This window comes from Fistularia commersonii, chromosome 34 (genome assembly GCF_037954325.1).
Source record: "Fistularia commersonii isolate RoL2024-O1a breed Wild chromosome 34, RoL_Fcom_v1.0, whole genome shotgun sequence".
Taxonomy (NCBI): Eukaryota; Metazoa; Chordata; class Actinopteri; order Syngnathiformes; family Fistulariidae; genus Fistularia; species Fistularia commersonii.
In genome coordinates, this window is record NC_141317.1 from 3,747,461 (window position 1) to 3,766,477 (window position 19,017).

A 19,017-nucleotide genomic window follows, 5' to 3' on the forward strand; every position below is an offset into this window, starting at 1 on the left:
AACTAACACGGGCTGCTCTGCAACAGAAACAGCAACGGCCTCTCCTACCCACGCCGCTCCCTCAACTTCCACGCCGCGTGTGCCCCCCCCACCGTCCCGAGTGGGCCCGGCACCGTGCTGCGTGTGAAGCCGGGATGAAATGGTTAATTGTGACGGACGGAAACCACGCGTGATTACATTTTTGGTGGATTATATCAGACTGCTGGATGCCGTGGGACGCGCAGCCATTACGCGCGCTCTCTCTCTCTCTCCTATGTCTCCCCCTCTCTCTCTCTCTCTCTCTCTCTCTCTCTCTCTCCCTCTCTCTCACACACACACGCAGACACACACACACGCAGACACACACGGGGTTTCACGGGTCTTTGTTTCTGATCTGTTAAATCCCACCCACTTGACATGAACACGGAGGAGGAAAAAAAAGCTCCCTCGGTCTCCCGCCACCTCCTGCGCCCAGTCTCTGCTGTCCGAAGTGCCTGCTGGACCTGCGAGATGGACGCGGAGGGCTGTTTGTCTTTTTCCCCGCAGACAAGCAGGAGGACGCCGGAACACTCACCGGCGGACCACGGGGGCGCAACCGGCTCCTTCCTGTCGTGCGAGGAGCTGCAGAAACCCGCGCATCTCTCCCCGCTCCCGCACCGCCTCGGGCTGCGCGGGGATCTGTACGCCGCCGCGGGAAGATTCGGCGACGCAGCGGCGGACTTTACGCACGGCGCGGCCCCGGGGAACCCGCCCGCCTCGCCGCCCAAACACGGCAAGTTCATGGACGGCATCGGCCCGGAGCAGAAGGGCACGGTGATCAGCGGGAAGCCGCCGTTTTATGAGAGCAACTCGGATGGTGAGTTACCCAGAAGTTAAGGCCCTATGTGTTAAAATCCACTGATAAACACACTTTACAAACCCCCTCCGCCCAGTAATGGGCACGTTATTGCATAGCTTGTTCCTACTCTTTGTCTTATACAGGGATTTGACATGTATTTTTAATATATAAATGCTATGAGCGTATCCGAATCAAACGGACCAAAGGGCGATCCACAAAAATAAAACTTTAATTTGCAGCGTTGCTATGTCATGTAACAATTTAAATTAAACAAGGAAGTTATCAGTGCATTGATTGGGACTTTTCTTTTATCCTGTAGGATGTAAATGCTCTTTCAAATCAAAGTTTTCCCCCAAAGTGCTTGTTGAATTGCACACTATGTACTTTAAAGAACTATGTTTGCTTGATAAAAATGTCAAGTTTTCATTTGGCTCCATGTTCCTTAATGTGAAGTGAGAGAGGTTAAAGGTCAACTCGATGCTAACAGGGTGTGTCGTCAGCCAAATCAGCCTTTTTCACTGGGCCATCGCCAAGCTTTTTTATTTCTCACCGTGTTTTTTTTTAACATCTTCATCCTTTTTGTGACCTCAAAACAGCATAACTGATTTTTCAAAAGTGCCAAGCAAATGCCCGTGTTTTTCTGACTTTTTTTTCTCCTCCCCCTCTCTCTACATAACAGCCTACAAATACCCATCTTGGGAAGAAAAACTACCATATATCTGTTAAACCAAAGCTGCAGGAAGTGATGTGGTCCTTCACTTTATTTATTGGTGTTGATCATTCTGAAAAGCAACAAAGGATATGAGCAGTGATAAGGTCTTTGTGATGTCTGTGTCCAGAATAATATACACCGGCCCGATTCATGTTTGTGCCAAAGACAGCGGATCCTGTTTTCCCCCCGCATTTAGTTATGATAACGATATAGGCTTTCGTTAAAAAGGGGCTTTTATCATAATTTCTTTTTTTTTCCTCATAATAACAGAAGATGTGTTATTTTCCCCGTGTTTGTGTGCCCTGTCGTTGTGCGCTCAACCACATGCTCCTGTTCAGTGTTAGCTTGAATTGTTTTTTCATTAAACGGCTATAATACTGAAGGTGAGCAGGGTTTTCCCATACACATACATGTTCAGAATTTATAGCTTGCATGCGTGCAGGCGAGCATGTGTTTCTGTGTGTGTGTGTGTGTGTGTATGTGTGTCTGTCTAATGACGCTACTGTTCATTTGTGTTTTCGGTGAGACGATTTTACAGACAGCAGGAAAAGCCAACTTATTAAAAAGCCTTTTAACAATTCGCTGATTTTAAGTTTGCGCAACTCCCCATATTTACAGACAGTTAGCGACCATGAGCTAATTTACATTTATAATTAATGGATCAATTGTTTTCGTAAAACATATTTTGCAAAAATCACCTTATCATGATTTAAATACACAATATTTTCTGCAAAAGGAAGAGGCAGCTAATGGAAAAATATTATTTATCAATACAAATACAATATGCGCAATTATCTTGATAATGTATCACATATTTGTTTTTTTTTTTTAATTCACGGCCGTCGTGATTTAAAATATAATAAAGCAGACCAAAAAAACTCTCGATTTATACTAGATGACCAAAAATTACACAATATAATGCATAATATAAATGTTTAAAATTAATTAAAGCAAAAACTCTTTTTTGCATTAATGTATGTGTTGAATGCCCATGCAGAAGTCCCATTTTGCAGAAACTAATGTCCTACCTATTTGTGAAAAAGTACGTTTGTACCTTTCTTCCCTGCTAATTCAGTTAATCGATCCAAACTTGTAGCACAATATTTGCACCTCATTTTTAATTTATCCTCTTATTTGCTTTTTCCTGTATTTCACATAGATCTCCAATTACACCAGAGTGGAGGCAGAGCGGATGTGGGTGTTTGACAGGGTAGAAGCTATACAATGTCCTGTGGCCCTAGTTTGCAATCTTCTCACAGCATATTTCCATGAAGTGGCATGTGAGGTTGAGTCTAATGGACATGAGGAAATTAAAGTCATAGTGAAAAGTGCTCTCTGTTGGGCCTTATATTGAATTAAGTGAATAGCAAAGTTGTATTTCAGCTGCCCCCGGTGAGTGCCTGCAGATAAATGAGGAGGGATTTTGTTTTGGCGCTCAGGATAATGAACATGGACAATTACATCCAAACACTGCATGAGGACACTTCCCTTTTCCGCGGTTTGTTTGAAAGAGAAATAATGCTTTCAGATTTCCTCTGACCTCTGAATGTGACAGGCTGACTATTTTATTAATCCAAAAGTAGATGGGACAAATGTGTCATAAATGTGCATCGTTGTTTTTTTTTACAACTTTTCATCTAAATAGTTCCTAAAGGAGGGTCAATTTCATCCATAGATATTTTTACATCAACCCATTATATCACTTTTCCGAAGTTCAAAATAGCAAACCCAATTGGTTTTCTAATTTTCCCCGATTAAGTATAAACTCACAGACGTGAGTGTGTCTGTCAAAATCAAATTAAAACACTGAACGGCTGAATTCTGCGCTGCATGTCTTTTTCTCACGCTGCTCGCAGGGAATTAAGCAGAAGATCTTTAAAAACAAGCAAGGGATGTGATGAGTCACCACAGGCGAAATGTTTGAAGTGATATCTTGCACGATTAATTTAATTTTGTAAGAATGCAACGTATTATTGTGAAAGCGCTCTGATTAAAACAGACTCAGATGAAATAGGAGGGGGATGGGAAGGTGCGACTACGTTTGACTTTTACCCTGTCTTAAAGCGCAAAAAACACAAACACTGTGTGTTCTGTTTGTGATTGTTCGGGGGTGGGGGTGGGGGGGGTAGTGATAAATCAATATTCACAATATTTCCCAAGGTTTTAATGTTTTTCTGTAAAAGCGTCTCTATTTGCGAGTGGAGGTGCGGATTTCTTGGCACATCTATCCACCCACAGATAAAACTAAGAATCCAAACATGAATTAGCTTAAAATCATAACAAGACAAAACAATAAAAAACATTGGGTTAACACATTTATACAGACTTCTATACAAAGCTTCATCTTTGGATGGTTTTATTCAGAAGTTGATTGCAAAAATAAAGTATGATTGGAGCTATTTTGAAGTCATGCAAAAGATTACACTCTATAATCATCAAATTACAAGAGAAACAACGGACAAAGAAAATTACAGAATTTCTATTTTCTGTGTTTACTTATGTTTCAAAATGTTACAGGGCCTCACTGTCTCTTCTTCCCTGCATCCATCACAGAAAAAGTAGCTCCCAAAGCTATGGGGTATCCCGGCATTGGCACAGACTGCTGTGGCAAGCTGAAAGAGCCAAGCGGGGGTTTACAAGGCGACTCCATCGCCGACTCCATCGACCTTTCAGGCAAGAACAAGAAACGTCGCAATCGCACCACCTTCAGCACTTTTCAGCTGGAGGAACTAGAGAAGGTTTTTCAGAAGACACACTACCCCGACGTGTACGCCAGGGAGCAACTCGCCCTGAGGACCGAGCTCACTGAAGCACGGGTTCAGGTGTGTGTTCCAGCCACTCAGCATATATTATTTGATATCGTCTGATTTTTTTTTTTTCATTTTTAGATTTTAAACGTGTCATCTTATGACCCGGGCAATGTGTTTTCTGATGGAGATCTTCCAATGTGCACTGTATTTTTTCAAATTGATAGGTTTGGTTCCAGAACCGTAGAGCTAAGTGGAGGAAACGGGAGCGATATGGGAAAATCCAGGAGGTTCGCAATCATTTTGCTGCTACATATGATATTTCTCTTCTCCCCCGCCATGATACGTACCAGGTAGGCCACTGCTAATATCGAACAACCCAAATGGTATTGTGTGGATCAATAAAATGCTATTGCCTAATTGCTTTTTCCCAGAAAATGATTGCATCAACTTTCTGGATTCATTAAAGTTGTATAGTTGTTTTTTTTCTGAACCACTTGCCAGGATATTCTAATTTTTTCATAATGTAAATCTAAATAAGATGGAAAACTTAATAAAAAGCAAAATTACCTGGTGTACTGTAGATGAAGCATCGTAGAATAGGTCAGCTTTCCTCCCCATTTGTTGTTTCTGAAAGGGAATGGGGTGTATATGCCATGAACAACATTATTTGTTAATATTGTTCACTTAAAACATCTTTAGAATTTAAGCAGCACTACACTTCGACAGGCTATTTTACATTTACACTTTGCATTGTTCTGCATGCAGATGATGTTGTCCTCCATGGACAGACCGAACCAAGATTTCCAAGGATGTTGAATATTATTTGCCATCTATGTAGAAAATTCGCATAGATAATGAGGAAATATAAAATTCAGGTTATGTATGTTAAGAGGATTTGTCTCCAAGCTGAGTACAATCCAGGCTCTGCTGTTTGTCCTGCCACACATAAATTACTGGACTCAAGCATATACTTCCTTCGGCTGGTGGGTACTCAAAGTGGCAAAAGTAAAGATTATTTTAAAATGATTCTTTTGACCTGTCTTGTGAAAAAAAAAAGGTGGAGCAAAACATTTAACCCCTTAGAAAATACAGTTGTAAATAATTCAGCGTAACCTTCATCCTCTGGAAATACCGGGAGACATGAATTGGTGGCACCTCTACTTTTGGGATTGGGAGTTTTAAAAATGAGTTTTAAATAGATCATGGATTTGAAACCAGTTTTGTTAAAATTCAGTTATTTTTGTGTCAAAGTAAAATAATTATTGAAAGCAAGTCAAATGCGTGAGTCTTTAAACCGGGCCATTGTGCTACTTTTATGTTTTGCACATCATTGACTCATAGAACGAGGATGACTACTGTACTGTGATTGACAAAAGTGTCGATCAAAATTCCCGAAAACCACTTTGTGTATGTTTTCAGCTAAATCTCAGGACAAGAGAGGCTGTGAGAATATTTCTCAAAGTGGTCAAAAGAATATCATGTGAAAGCCATACATTTTTAGCAAACCATAAATTCACCAAACTGAATAGACCAAAACAGTATAATTGTGCAAAGACATCTTTTAAACCAGAACACTAGGGCATGTTGGTGCTAGGTTGAAATGCGGTGACCTGTGTCTTACGGGGAAAACAAGACAGTTCCATTAATTCCAGAACAGAATAAAATATGTAAGCTGTTTGATCCGAGAGACAATGGAGATGAAATTGACTTTGGATTTGATTGCACATTAAACCCTGCTCCGATCACAAGGGCGACTCCTTGAAATGTCTGTTGAATTTTGTTTGATTGATGCATAACCATTTCAGTGCCGGCTAACAGGCAGTATTTTTACCCAATCATATTGTATACTTTGTGTGTAGTGCTTCACAAACCAATGCATTACATTATATGTATACATATCATATGTCATATTTCACAACAGGGTGATACATCACATTATATTCATTACACAAACAATATAGTTCTTTGGAATGTGTGTATTGTGCTGTTCCAAGTAGAAAAAAGATGTGCTATTTCATGACCTTTTTCATTTCTTGATAAATATCTTTTAAGTAATGTATTTGCACAAACTGAAGCCATATATGTCTTTCGTGTATTTCATACCTTGTAATATATTTATCATTTCTTCCAATTTATTATAATTTTTAATGTGCAGGGCGTTGCAAAATGTAATGAATAGAACTTTAAAAATCAATAGTGTTTTAGCTTTTGATTTGCTTTTACTAAAAGGCAGTGCTCTGCCTATTAGCCTTTTCCTTAAAAGTGTTGCCTCTTTTTTGAACAGCCATCATTTTTGTCGTAATTAGTTATTTAAGAACATGAATGAAAATTATAGTCTGTTTTTTCCTCACATGAGGTCATGGATTAATAAAAATTTGGCACCATCAATATGTGAGAGGACTTCCACAATAAGACAAATGAGGTGTGTAACGAATAACTCACCTTGGAGAGCAATTATTTGCAATCCGAAAGTGCTCTATTGAGTGTTAAAAACAAGCTATACGTAAGATGTGCCAGGGTCATATTTTCAGATTACAATTTATCGATTGACAGTGTTTGTCGTGTGTGGTCGGCCGTCTTATTTGGATCTAATGGGTCTTACTCTCCGTTTTTCTGAATTTAGATGCAGGGTAACCTGTGGCCAGGGGCCTCAGGAGGAGGGGGTGGTTCAGGTGCTGGTTGCGTCCTTGGAGCTGACTCCATCCCATCATCCTGCATGAGTCCATATCCTCACCCTCACAGCAACCTGCAGGGCTTCATGGGCATGCCCACATCCCCCAGCCACCCACACCATCACCATCCGTCCCACCATCCAGGCATTAATGGCCTCTACTCGCTCCACAGCTTCCCAGGAGGGCTAGGGTCCCCGTCCATAGAGGGTCCCGAGACCGAATACAAGCCAACGGGCCTGGTCGCACTGCGGATGAAAGCCAAAGAGCCGGGCAGCATTCTCTCATGGCCTACATGACCACAACACTGCCAGCTTTCCAATATGCACTGACTGAGCCAAAGCATATTACATTCCTGACAAATACACATTCCCAGATGTACACACGCACCTCAGCATACGATTCAAATATTTCCTCTTAACATTTATATAAGCCAACCTGGAGACTTTTTGAAATTCAAAAGACCTTGGAATCGGAAATTAATGAACACTGAGGGCAACTTGAGCCTCTTGCACGAAAACCCAATATAATAATGGGAATTGTCTCGTTTCCAGGTGTATATGACATCGAAGAGACCAAAGAAAAATTTATTTAAGCATGTAATTATTGTATTAATCATTGTTTTTTTTGTCTGTTGTGCTTTATATTGTGACCAATAATAAAGGCCTCCCTCTATAATCAACTTTCTTGTTCGGAAAAAATCAGGAAATGCTGTATACTGTCTCGGCTGCGATTGTGAAAGCCTCTATTATGATTAGTATTTAGGAGGATTTTAATCAAGAGAGATAAACAAACTAAGAATCCATCACATATTTCACTTGAAATGTGGTCAAGTCAAATATGCTTCACAGGCTGTGGTTTGCCGTGAACACAAAGGTTTCTGCTGTTTTGGATTTCTCTCTCTCTCTTTCCCTCTCTCTCTTTTTTGTGATGTATCAGGGAAGTGAACAGAGACTCCGTACATGTGCAGTCTGCTTGGCCTCACTTCAAGCCTGCAGGTGGCACCTCATGCATCAGCAGCCAGTGGCAGGTTCATTAACGAAAAGCTAACTGAGTGACCACACTTCAGTTTCGATGACAGAGAACCTCTCCCAGATGGCGCAAGGCCGTGATTTTTCATTCACATCTGGCAGCAGTGAAAAACCTGGCCATTAACTACATTCTAATTGAAGGAATTGGGGCAACCCATTTTTATTTAGTTGTATCATTCTAAATCCAATTCATCTGCCTTCTGTTTATGTCAATGAATAATGTTGACTGCCTTTAAAAAATGGCATAGAGAGGCATTCCAGGCATTTACTCTCACATTTATTCTGAAAATAGATTACGAATGTACTTCTTTAGGAATTCCACTCCTGCTTTACCCAAAACAATTTACTTTATTGTCAAGGAAACACTGAATTTCATGGCACCGCCTCATCTGGTGTAAATTACAAAATAACAACATTTTCATGTCAGATGTGTAAACACTTCAACCTGAATGGAATCAAAATGCGGCATAAATTGAGGGGAGAAAAAAAAGAATTTTCCATCGGTGGACAAAGTCCTCCCGAGTTCGATTTACTCCCCGGGAGAGCATAGCTTATGGGGGAATATACATGCTTTCTTTTCCCCTCTGCTTGCTTCACCGTGAAAGCCATGCTGGGGCAGATTAGCTGCTATTCCCCAAGTCTGTGCCGGGGTTTTGTGTGAGCCACTAACATGTGGTTCCAATAGAGGAATCAAAAAACCCGTCAGAAACACTTTCCACACCCACAGCCTCAAATTCCGGCCAGGTCCTAGGAGACACAGCTCTTACTGCAGTTACATACACCTCCTGATTATATCCCAGATTAAGTGGAGGAGATAAGAAGACCTGTCAATGAGGATAAGGGATTGAGGTGCTTGAGGAGATGACCATCCTCACAAAGGTTGCAGAAACAGGGCAGCCTCGACTTTTGATGGGACAAGTAAATAGGATGTATTGGCAACGCAGAAAAACCCAGTTATCATTTTGAAATATAACCGGTTGGGCACTTACAATTGTAAATGTCGCCAACCTTGTGTAAATATAATGATTGAATTTTTGAATGGGTGCAAAAAGGACAAAATAAGATCGTATGATTTTTAAAAAAAATTAAATTATCATCAAAAATAGAATTTGGCTGACTTGATTCCTTTATCTTCTAGCCTTATTATATCATGCTGAAGATACCAAACAACATTTCAAATGTTGGATTAAAACTGCATATTGATAGCTTAGTAATTAAACGCTCAGAAATCTAGGTGACAGGGATGTCGGAGGCAGACAGTAACTAGGATCAGTGATTGCATGGAGAACCATGATATCCGTAGCTTCATTAATGGACAAAAATTGGGTTTTAGCGCTAATCGAAATCTGTAGGTTACCGTGCTCCGTCATATTTAACGTGGCCTCTAAGGGCTGCTATTTTGACCTGACCCGAACGATTGCATTTGAAATATTCGAGAAGCAATAGCACGGCCAAAAAAAGCTACCTCCCCAAACACGTGATGTTAAAACGTTAAGGCAAGACCTTTGGAGCTGATTATTTAGTGTTTTGTTGCTTTTTGCCTAGTCAGTCATCTTAGGGGAAAACAGTTGAGTCTGGACTACAATTGAATTAGTTCGTGGATTACTGCAACAATAAATAAAAATGAAATAAATAAATAAATAAATAAAAAGGCAAAACAAATTTGCATCTTGGCCATGTTGAGTTTAATCCATCTAGAATTTTTATTGGAAATAAGCTGACTATCATTTTTGGGGAGGGATACGTCTGTTGAGGTTTTGAATGTATTTTTAGAAGGTCAATCACTTCCTGGAAACATTCATCTGGCCCCAGTTGTTTTTAAAAACAACAAACTTATCATGCCCAAGCCAAATGGTTTCACCATCAAGGGGGTGATGATTTTACAAACGAGATACAAGTATGAAAAATCGAAAGACTACAGGTTCCTGAACCGTTTAATTGTATACTCTAATTTTGTTCTCCGAAAGAGGCGCTGCGAAAGGAGCAATCCTGGTTTTAAGTGTGGCCCGTGTGAAAAGACGTCAAAGCTTTGAGTGTAAACGTAAAACAAAGGGCACAAATACTTTCAGATCTCATTTTATAGTGACGTTACTGGTCGTGAAGTTGTGCAAGCTTTAGATTTCTTTATCAAAGTCGGCTAATTGTGGTTGAAATGGGTCTCTTAATACAACAATTTAAAAAAATAGTTAGATAAGCAACCTTTATTTTGCAAGGGAGTGACTCCGAGAGACCATTTGTCTGCCAGGGATACATTTTAAACATGTTTGGATTTTGCGCGTTGAATCCTGAAGGGTTTACTGCTCAAATACCACCATCTTGTGGTGGCTGCTTAGATCGCACCTTATTTCGAAATGTAATTTTCCTATGTCCTCACAGCATTTTCCTTTTATTGTAAGAATATCAACATCGCCGATGCCGTTTGAACTCTGCAGAAGATTTCAAACGTTTATTAGATTTGCAAATGGAGAACGGGTGCACAAACGCACTTTACAATATCGTGCGTAGAAATTAAATAGATCTCGGTGAAATGATATTTCCTCGTAAAAGCGTTTATAAGGCGGACACATGTGGAGAGACAACAGTTATTGCGATTGTGTTGACTTTTGATTGACGTGCGCTCCAAAGTTTTCCACCCACTTTTTCAGCCAATCACGACGCGAGGGCGGGACTTCACTTTAATCTTTACAAAATGGCGACTGTTGTTGTTTTGCCGCAGGGTCAGTGAATAAAACCGTTTCTCAAATCGAGAATTTTCTGCACTAATTTGCAGAAACGCAAGCCTAAAACCACAGGCGTCCCGAGGATCGGCCCCGTGTGTACTGAAATGAAAGGTAAAGAGCGGTCGCCGATTAAAAAACGCTCCCGGGCCCTGGACGACATTCGAGACAGGGGAGGATGCCATCCGACCAGCAAGAAAATGGGGGCTCTTTCCGTTTCGAGTGGGAGTAATAATGGAAATAGCTCGGCTAAAGGCGACGGCGGCTCGACGAGGAGAAGTCTACTCGGTGAGAAAAGAGACAGGGATTTCGAAGGTCACGGCCGAACTGGAAATAATCACAGCTGTCAGTCTGCTATAACTAGCTCCGTCGGTAAAAACCACAACCTGAGCCTGACGCTGGATTTAGCCACGGCGAGGACCACGTCACGGGGAGAGCAGCGGGTTCAGCCGCCCGGCGCCGAGAGTGAGTACAAAACCCTGAAAATAAGCGACCTCGGCACCCAGCTAAGCGACGAGGATATCGAGGACGGACTCTTTCACGAATTTAAGAAATTCGGAGACGTGAGCGTCAAGATAAGCCGTAGCAACGACGAGAGGATAGCCTTCGTCAATTTCAGGAAGCCGGAGGACGCCCGGGCCGCGAAGCACGCCCGGGGACGGTTGGTGCTCTACGACCGGCCGCTGAAGATCGAGGCGGTGTACATCAACCGGAGGAGAAGCCGCTCGCCGGTCGAGAGAGACTTGTACGGCGCGGCGCCGAGCCACAGACACTTACAGAGACCTCTCTCGCCCACCGGGCTCGGATACAGAGACTACCGCCTGCAGCAGTTGGCTCTGGGACGGCTGCCCCCTCCGCCGCCCCCTCCTCTGCCCCGAGAGCTGGAGCGGGACCGGGAATTCGCCCTGTTCGAGGCCAGGGCCCGGCCCGCTTTCATCGCGGAGCGGGCCGCCTTTCGCGAGGAAGATTTTATATCTCCAGAAGACGACCAAAGAGCCAACAGGACGTTGTTTTTAGGCAACCTGGATATAACTGTCACCGAGGCCGACCTGAGGAGAGCTTTCGACCGGTTCGGTGTCATAACAGAGGTTGACATTAAGAGGCCAACGAGGGGACAGACCAGCACGTATGGATTTCTGAAGTTCGAGAACCTGGACATGGCGCACCGTGCAAAGCTCAGCATGTCTGGGAAAATAGTTGGACGCAACCCCATAAAGATAGGTTATGGGAAAGCCACCCCGACCACGCGCTTGTGGGTCGGCGGACTCGGACCCTGGGTCCCCCTAGCTGCCCTGGCAAGAGAATTTGATCGCTTCGGCACGATAAGGACCATAGACTATAGAAAAGGGGATACTTGGGCCTACATTCAGTATGAAAGTTTGGACGCTGCGCAGGCGGCGTGCACGCACATGCGGGGCTTTCCGTTGGGGGGCCCCGAGCGAAGACTTCGGGTGGACTTTGCGGACACAGAACACCGGTACCAACAGCAGTTCCTGCAGCCTCTCCCGATACCCCCGTTCGACCTGGTGGCCGAGTCTTTCGTCCACCGTGCCACCCCCGAACCTCTGAGGGTCCGGGAACGAACTCCGCCACCGCTTCATTTCAGAGAGAGGGAGCTCTTTCCTGGGGCCGAATGGCCCAACCCTGCTATTCGTGAAAGGGTACGGGCCTCACCCTTTGAGCCCTTGGAGCACTTGGAACGCGAGCGGCGGGCGCGGGAACCCTGGTCTTTGGAGCGAGAGCTGCAGGGACGAGAGGCCGCACGCAAGCGGCGTGTGGTGGAAGATGGACATCAGATAGACCACTCCCCTGACAGCACTGAGAGGACAGTACGACGCAGGCGTGCCTCCCCTGACGGCAGCCCCGGAGGCAGCAGCAGAGACGGGGGCCGTTTCAGTGACTCGGAGCGCCCTCTTCGGGGTGACAGAGCTTCCCCTGCGCGAGAACGTCATGGCAGCCTCGAGAGAGGGGGGACTGAGCGAAGACTTAAAAACCAGAGCCTCTCTGAGAAAGGCCTGTCAAGCGGCGGCGTTTCGGCAGTTGGAGAGCGTAAACGCAAAACAGGTGAAGGCGGCAAAGGGCTGGCCAAGAGAGAACGGTCCGAATGCAGCTCCAAAGGCAACCAGCAGTCCAAGACAGATGGCAGCAAACTCAGTTTAGCCTGGCAGGGCATGTTACTGCTCAAGAACAGCAACTTTCCAGCCAACATGCACCTGCTGGAGGGTGATCACAGCGTGGCCAGTGACCTGCTTGTCGACGGTGCAACAGGAAGGCAAGTGAGCGAGCTGAAAATCACCCAGCGCCTGCGCCTGGACCAGCCCAAACTAGACGAGGTGTCCCGGCGCATCAAGGTGGCGGGCCCCGGCGGTTACGCCATCCTCCTGGCAGTCCCTGGGACCACAGAGGATTCATCTTCAGCCGACCCCGCAGTCTCTACTCAACGGCCACTTCGCAACCTGGTGTCCTACCTCAACCAAAAACAAGCAGCTGGAGTCATCAGCCTGCCTGTGGGAGGAAGCCGAGATAAAGACAACTCAGGAGTTCTCCATGCTTTCCCACCTTGTGATTTCTCCCAGCAGTTCCTAGATTCATCTGCCAAAGCGCTGGCTAAGAGTGAAGAGGACTATTTGGTTATGATTGTGGTCCGTGGCGCATCTTAAAAAAAAAAAAAAAAAAAAAAAACAACAAAGGAGAAAAAAAAAAAATCCAGAACACACAAAGTTAAATTGGTGTAAAAATCTGCTGTATGTCAGTAACCGTTGCATGCTGTGTGTTTTGCATTATGGGGTACACTAGTATGGTTCTCGAGTGTCTGTATGATGCCATGTAATCCACTAAAATGACAAATAGTGTCCTACTACAAATCCAAAAGGGTGTGTGTTTTTGACATCTTTCAAAAGGTTAATCCAGGGGCCACAAAGTCAGTAACTTGGTGATAATAATTCTGAATACAACACAAGCGTAAAGTTGGGGGTTTGAGCGTTAAATGTTAATTTCATTGAATAACAGAAGTCTTATAGGCTTACATGATTTTCAGTATTCTGTTACGGGCCTAAATTTCGATCTAAGCTAAAAAGTCAAATCTATTAGCAAGGAAAGTGCTAGAATTTTGGGAATGGAATCGAAGGCTTTTCTGTTTTTGTAGAGCTCAGCATACAACGGAATTTTGAGCTGACTGTCTTTGCCGCATAATGCTGGGAGTGGACACAATAACACCTCCACACTAGAAGAGAACCACACACCATGTTAGCAACATTAACTTGAGTTTGGAATCCTGTCAGAGCGTCCACGAGAGACGAAAATGAAAAGCTTTGCAAACGTCATTGTCACGCTTCCCAATTCCATCGTTCAGGTGTTATTGTGTCGACCACCAACACTGGTATATACATGTGAGAGTAAGAGGACAGCGTCTGCGGCAGTGAATTATTTGCCATAATATTCTGCTAATCGGGTCCCTTTTTGGATGGCTGGTTCATAGTTGAGCGTACGTAATTGGCTCTGCAAAAAAAAAAAAAAAAACTAATGTCCTTGAAAAATTGAGTTTCTGGTAACATTTTGGAAGGTCAAACATTCGACACAGCTCCTCTCCAATACCTCACGCTTGCTTCTGCAAATGTTTTGGGCCTATCTTGTTTTCAGTGGACAACCAGTGATGCCAGCAAGATGCCTCAAACCTTTGTCCGAGGGAGGGTGGTTCACTGGAGGAGAGTTGCGTCGCTAGTTTAAATTTGTCACGGACGTGTGTTGAAACTTCTGAACGGGGACCTGTGTGTAGGTGTGTGTGTGCATGCATGCTTGCGTGTGTGTGTGTGCACGCATACGTGTACACTGTCAAAAATGGGAAATATTCCGACGGTCGGGATCTGAAGCCTCCAGATCAGTTAGGTTATTAATGTCTTTTTAAAAAAAAAAAAGGTGTTTACAAATGTGGTGTAGAGGTGTTCCCCAATATAAACACCAAATTTGAAAAATAAGCATTGGGTCTCTGTCCACCGGGACGTTTGTCATGACAACTTCTAGTGGAATGCTGAGTACAAACAGATGGGATATTTTTGTTCCGGGAACCACCCATAACACAATATGCATAGCGTAGTAAAACAGATACTAATCAGTTTTCCACATTTAATACTTAATATTTATTTGCCGCATCTACCATTTAAAAAAAAAAAAGGGTTGACATGTGATCGCTGAAACCGAATGGATACGAAAAGTAATGGTTAGAAAGAAGAGAAAATTTTGTGTTAATTTGACATTTTGGATTTACTGCGCGTCAACCAGTAGGTCCTCAGACAGTTCTTATAATGTTCAGTATCAGTTCAGCAAAAAAAAAAAAAAAAAAAAGAAAAAACAAAAAACTGCTATTGTTCAGTAAGTAGGTCTGTGTAATTTAAAAGTTTTAGAGCAATCATGACAGTCAACATTTGAAATCTATTTTATAGGTCTAAATTTTACTTTATTTTACTTTTGCCTGCCAATGTGTTCCCAAGGCCTACTTACTGAATTTCGTTCATGCCGTTGTATGTTTGTCATGCAATCGTAACCCACTCCAAATTATTATTTGTTTGTTTAATATGTACTGAAAACATTAATATGTGGGATTTGTTCTATGTGTAAACATCACACCCACTGCATCGATGGACTCCTTGAGAAGATGCGCGCGGAGCTCAAAACCTGCAGAAACAGCGACCTAGTGTTTGTGAGTCCTCACCGATGAGGCAGCTTTTAAGTTGTGTAGCTCATCTGCACCTGTGATGACTTCTGTTTAAAATGGAAAGTTGAGCAATGTACACTTTGATGTCATGGGAAAGGAAAATCCATAGAGCCCATGAGAAGCTGTTCACATACCTGCAAGTGCATCTGGGCACTGAATGTGACCGATTATCAATAAATTGTTCATTGAAGGGAAACCTGTTTCTTCGATGGAAGTGAATTGAAGAGACAAGCTGCCATACCTTATTGTGTTTCGAAGGAGTTAAAGTAACTTGAAATATTGTTCTGCACATCGAAAGGGAGACAATTTGCAGTTTCTTAGCACCGATGAAGAGAGACCCCTGTTCTCGATTGAGGATCGCTGTTTGCACAGACCTTCTCCCGAAGGTCCCAAAGCTGCTCGATTTAAATAACACCTCCTTTGTGCCTTCAACTGTTCCTGTTGGCATGTGATCGCCCGAGCAGCATCAAGGAGCCCCTGCTACTTCCTGTCCAGTTTGCCTTGTGAAACTCCGCGGCAGACGCGGGGCAGCGGCGCATGTTCGGGACGCGGGTGCTGGAGGAAGCGACCGCAACGCATGCCCGTGTCTCCTCTTGGTCGTTGCCCTCAAGATTTTGCGTGCGTCGTTCCTGGTTTCTGAATAGGAGCCGAAGGAATCTCATCATCAACTGTCACACGCTCCGTGCGGGAGATTGTCGGTGACACCTCTGTGAAATATCCATAGCGTCTTCAGTTTAAGCTGTCTCGCTGAAGAGGCCGAGCTGAACCGCTGCGCTGTTTTGTCTCGATCAAAATTTGCCCCGATCAGATTTGATTTGACTTAAATGTTCTGCTCGGGGAAGAGGATTGGGCCAAACCTCAGCTAGGAATATTGTTTGCCCCAGTCCTTTTGCATTGCGTCAGCGTGTGATCGAACCCTCTGCATGGAGAAGAACGAAGACGCGTCTGCAGCACAGAAGCCGTGTTCCATCATCATCTGAGAGCAGCTGCGGCATGGAAACCAAAAGATTGGGGCCAATTGTTTACCCTTTTTGACAGTTGGAAGGAATCCAGACGGCGGACCCCTCCCTTTTCGCAAATTCCTCTAGGAGACCTTGCCACTCCCTTTTATAAGATTCTGTCCAGTTAAAGCAGGGATTTTTATTATTTTTTTTTTACTTTTTTTTTTTTTTTTTACTTTTTTTTTTAACTTTTTTTTTTTTTTTAAACCCATTTCCTATTGCTGTTCATTTTAGCCATATTAGCATGAACAACCAATGCTGTGTTGTGTGCCCCGGGAAGGATCCCCCTTTTACCTTGAGAAACATTGCCATCTTGAGGACCACGGAGCAGCTGCTTTTTCCCGTCTCGAGTCCACCTTGCACATCACGGCGGTCCAAACCCGGGGCAGAGCTGCTGTCGCTGGGGGTCCGCTGTGTACAAAGAGGAGAGGGGTGAGTAAGGTGAACCAGGAGCTGTCTGCCAGGTCTGTATCAGTATCAGGCAGCAGTGGTAAGTATGAGGTAACCTCACCATGTGTTTTACATTTGCACACTCATGGTCAGAGGTTTGCACTACTCCCCCCCCCCCCCCCTCCACACACACACACATTGATGATAATTTGCATAATTCAAAGCTTCCAAGATAATGATGCGCTGTCCAACGAAAGTTTTTGGGAATTTCATCAAAAACTCAAAAGGCTTGGCAGGAAAAAGCATTCCAATTTTTATGGAGTTTTTATGAATACATCCCAGCATGTTGGGTTGTGTTTGCAGAGTCATCAGAGATGGTGGAGGAGGAAGCCAAAACTTGTACCAAGCAGGCAGAACATTCAGGAAAACTAGTTAAGATGTTAAAAGACAATTGGTTCAAATCATCTTTTTCTTTTGTATTCTTCACCAAAATATTTCATGTTTAAAAGTGTCATTGAGCCTCCTATTTCTATTATTAATCTTATTATTGTCAGGGTCATAGTGGACTAAAAACCCTTTGTAATTTTTATTTAAAGCATCAAGCACTTTAATCTGTGTTGCCAAGTTATACCACTTAATGGAAATGTGATACGATGCAAGAGCCTAAAAAAGCTAAAACTTGTATTTGTCCAGAGTTGAGTTACTGACCTACTAGAAAACATAAAATTACACCTTTAAGCAAAGTGCAAACTGTCTCAAGCAGGTGTTTAATTTTTTATACTTTACATTCAAAGCACGATTTTGTAATTAAAAACACAATTTGAGTTTAAAAGTAAGTCATTCTGTTGTGTTATTAGCCTTATTAGCCCTGTTGTTAATCCTGTCATTAGCCACATGGGTTATTTGTTGGAAGATGTATATTATTTGATAAAAACCCCAGGCAGCTTAATATCATTCCATTAATAAATATACCATAGTAATGCTGGGCTCTGAATAAAATAAAATAAATACCAAAAAAACACTAAAAATACAACCTTAGCAGCAAGGGGTTATTTTAGTATGTTAGTCAGTACTTTACAGACTTGAACCTGGATCTTGGAAACAAAATCACTGTGAGATTCTTAAAAAAACACAATAAAAACAAGTACAATCTTGTTTTTTTTTAATCAATTTGAGAGAATACTCTATTATATTGTTCTAACATGCAGGGTAGTCAGGGACTTGAAGCAAAGCCTAATAGAAAACACACACACACACACACACACACACACACACACACACACACACACACACACACACACACACACACACACACACACACACACACACACACACACACAAGTTGAAAATGTATACTTGATTTATGTTAGCAATACTAATAGCAGCCAAGGGGGGCATTCACTGGCATATGTTAAGCGTTTAGACTCATCAAAAGCTGAATTAAGTGGTACTTAAAATAACCCCTTCACTCACCTGTAACAATATGCTTTTGGAATCAGGTTTGCTTGTGTTTCTCCTTCTAGGCCTCTGCTGGCGTGCATCGGCTTGTCTCTGCACCAACAAACCCACTGCCAGGTGTCGTCTCCTGTAAGTACTGCATTTGTTTTCATCAACAGTCCACGCGATGGATTATTGCATTTTTTTTTTTTCAGTGAAATCATGAAAAGCAGTATTCTCTGTTAAAACTTGACCTGACACAAATTCATGTAATATTGTAAATCCATTTTTATATATATATATTTGTACAACTGTGTTTAAATCATGTCAATAAAATATGTTTAATTGGTACAAACCTTTATTCCGTCATTCATTATCTGTACCGATTATCCTGCAGTCGGGGTTGAGTGAGGCTGCCATCGGTTTAACCTGGATCGGTTGCAGGGCAAGGACAGGGCCGCACGTACGGACAAACAACCGCTCATTCTGTCATTCATGCGCCAATTTAGGGTCAGCGATTAATCCACTGCGTGCTTTTGGACCGTGGGAAGAAACTGGATAACCTGGAGGAAACCCACGCCCACAAGTGGAAGAACATGCAAACTCTGCAGAGAAAGGTCGAGATTGAACCAGGGAGCTTCTGTGGGGTGGAAGCGCTATTACCACTCTGCAGGCGTGGTTATAGTATTTGTTTTTTTGTTTTGTTTTTTTGTTTCCCCAGGAAGGAAAGAGTAGGAGACTTAGTCCGATTACTACTTTGGGTTATCAGGATAACAAAAAAA

General features: G+C 43.0%; 2 protein-coding genes across 2 annotated transcripts; both read left to right on the plus strand.

Moving 5' to 3' along the window:
* Positions 1 to 475: 475 nt before the first annotated feature.
* alx3 (ALX homeobox 3) lies at positions 476 to 7,597 on the plus strand. Its single transcript, XM_086141789.1, has 4 exons — positions 476 to 835; positions 4,083 to 4,351; positions 4,504 to 4,629; positions 6,903 to 7,597. Exons 1-4 carry the CDS (start codon positions 490 to 492, stop codon positions 7,245 to 7,247), a joined length of 1,086 nt encoding a protein of 361 aa, XP_085997915.1. The 5' UTR covers positions 476 to 489; the 3' UTR covers positions 7,248 to 7,597.
* A 3,046-nt stretch (positions 7,598 to 10,643) lies between these two features.
* Positions 10,644 to 18,590, plus strand: rbm15 (RNA binding motif protein 15). Its single transcript, XM_086141150.1, has one exon. The coding sequence runs from the start codon at positions 10,804 to 10,806 to the stop codon at positions 13,354 to 13,356; it is 2,553 nt and encodes an 850-aa protein (XP_085997276.1). The 5' UTR covers positions 10,644 to 10,803; the 3' UTR covers positions 13,357 to 18,590.
* Positions 18,591 to 19,017: the final 427 nt, after the last annotated feature.

What these genes read in the sequence shown, in the direction of transcription:
- alx3 (XM_086141789.1), top strand. Translation starts at nt 490, where the DNA reads ATGGACGCGGAGGGCTGTTTGTCTTTTTCCCCGCAGACAAGCAGGAGG. An exon ending in TTATGAGAGCAACTCGGATG is followed by an intron (nt 836 to 4,082) that starts GTGAGTTACCCA and finishes CATCCATCACAG; the next exon opens with AAAAAGTAGCTCCCAAAGCT. An exon ending in CCCGCCATGATACGTACCAG is followed by an intron (nt 4,630 to 6,902) that starts GTAGGCCACTGC and finishes TTCTGAATTTAG; the next exon opens with ATGCAGGGTAACCTGTGGCC.
- rbm15 (XM_086141150.1), top strand. Translation starts at nt 10,804, where the DNA reads ATGAAAGGTAAAGAGCGGTCGCCGATTAAAAAACGCTCCCGGGCCCTG.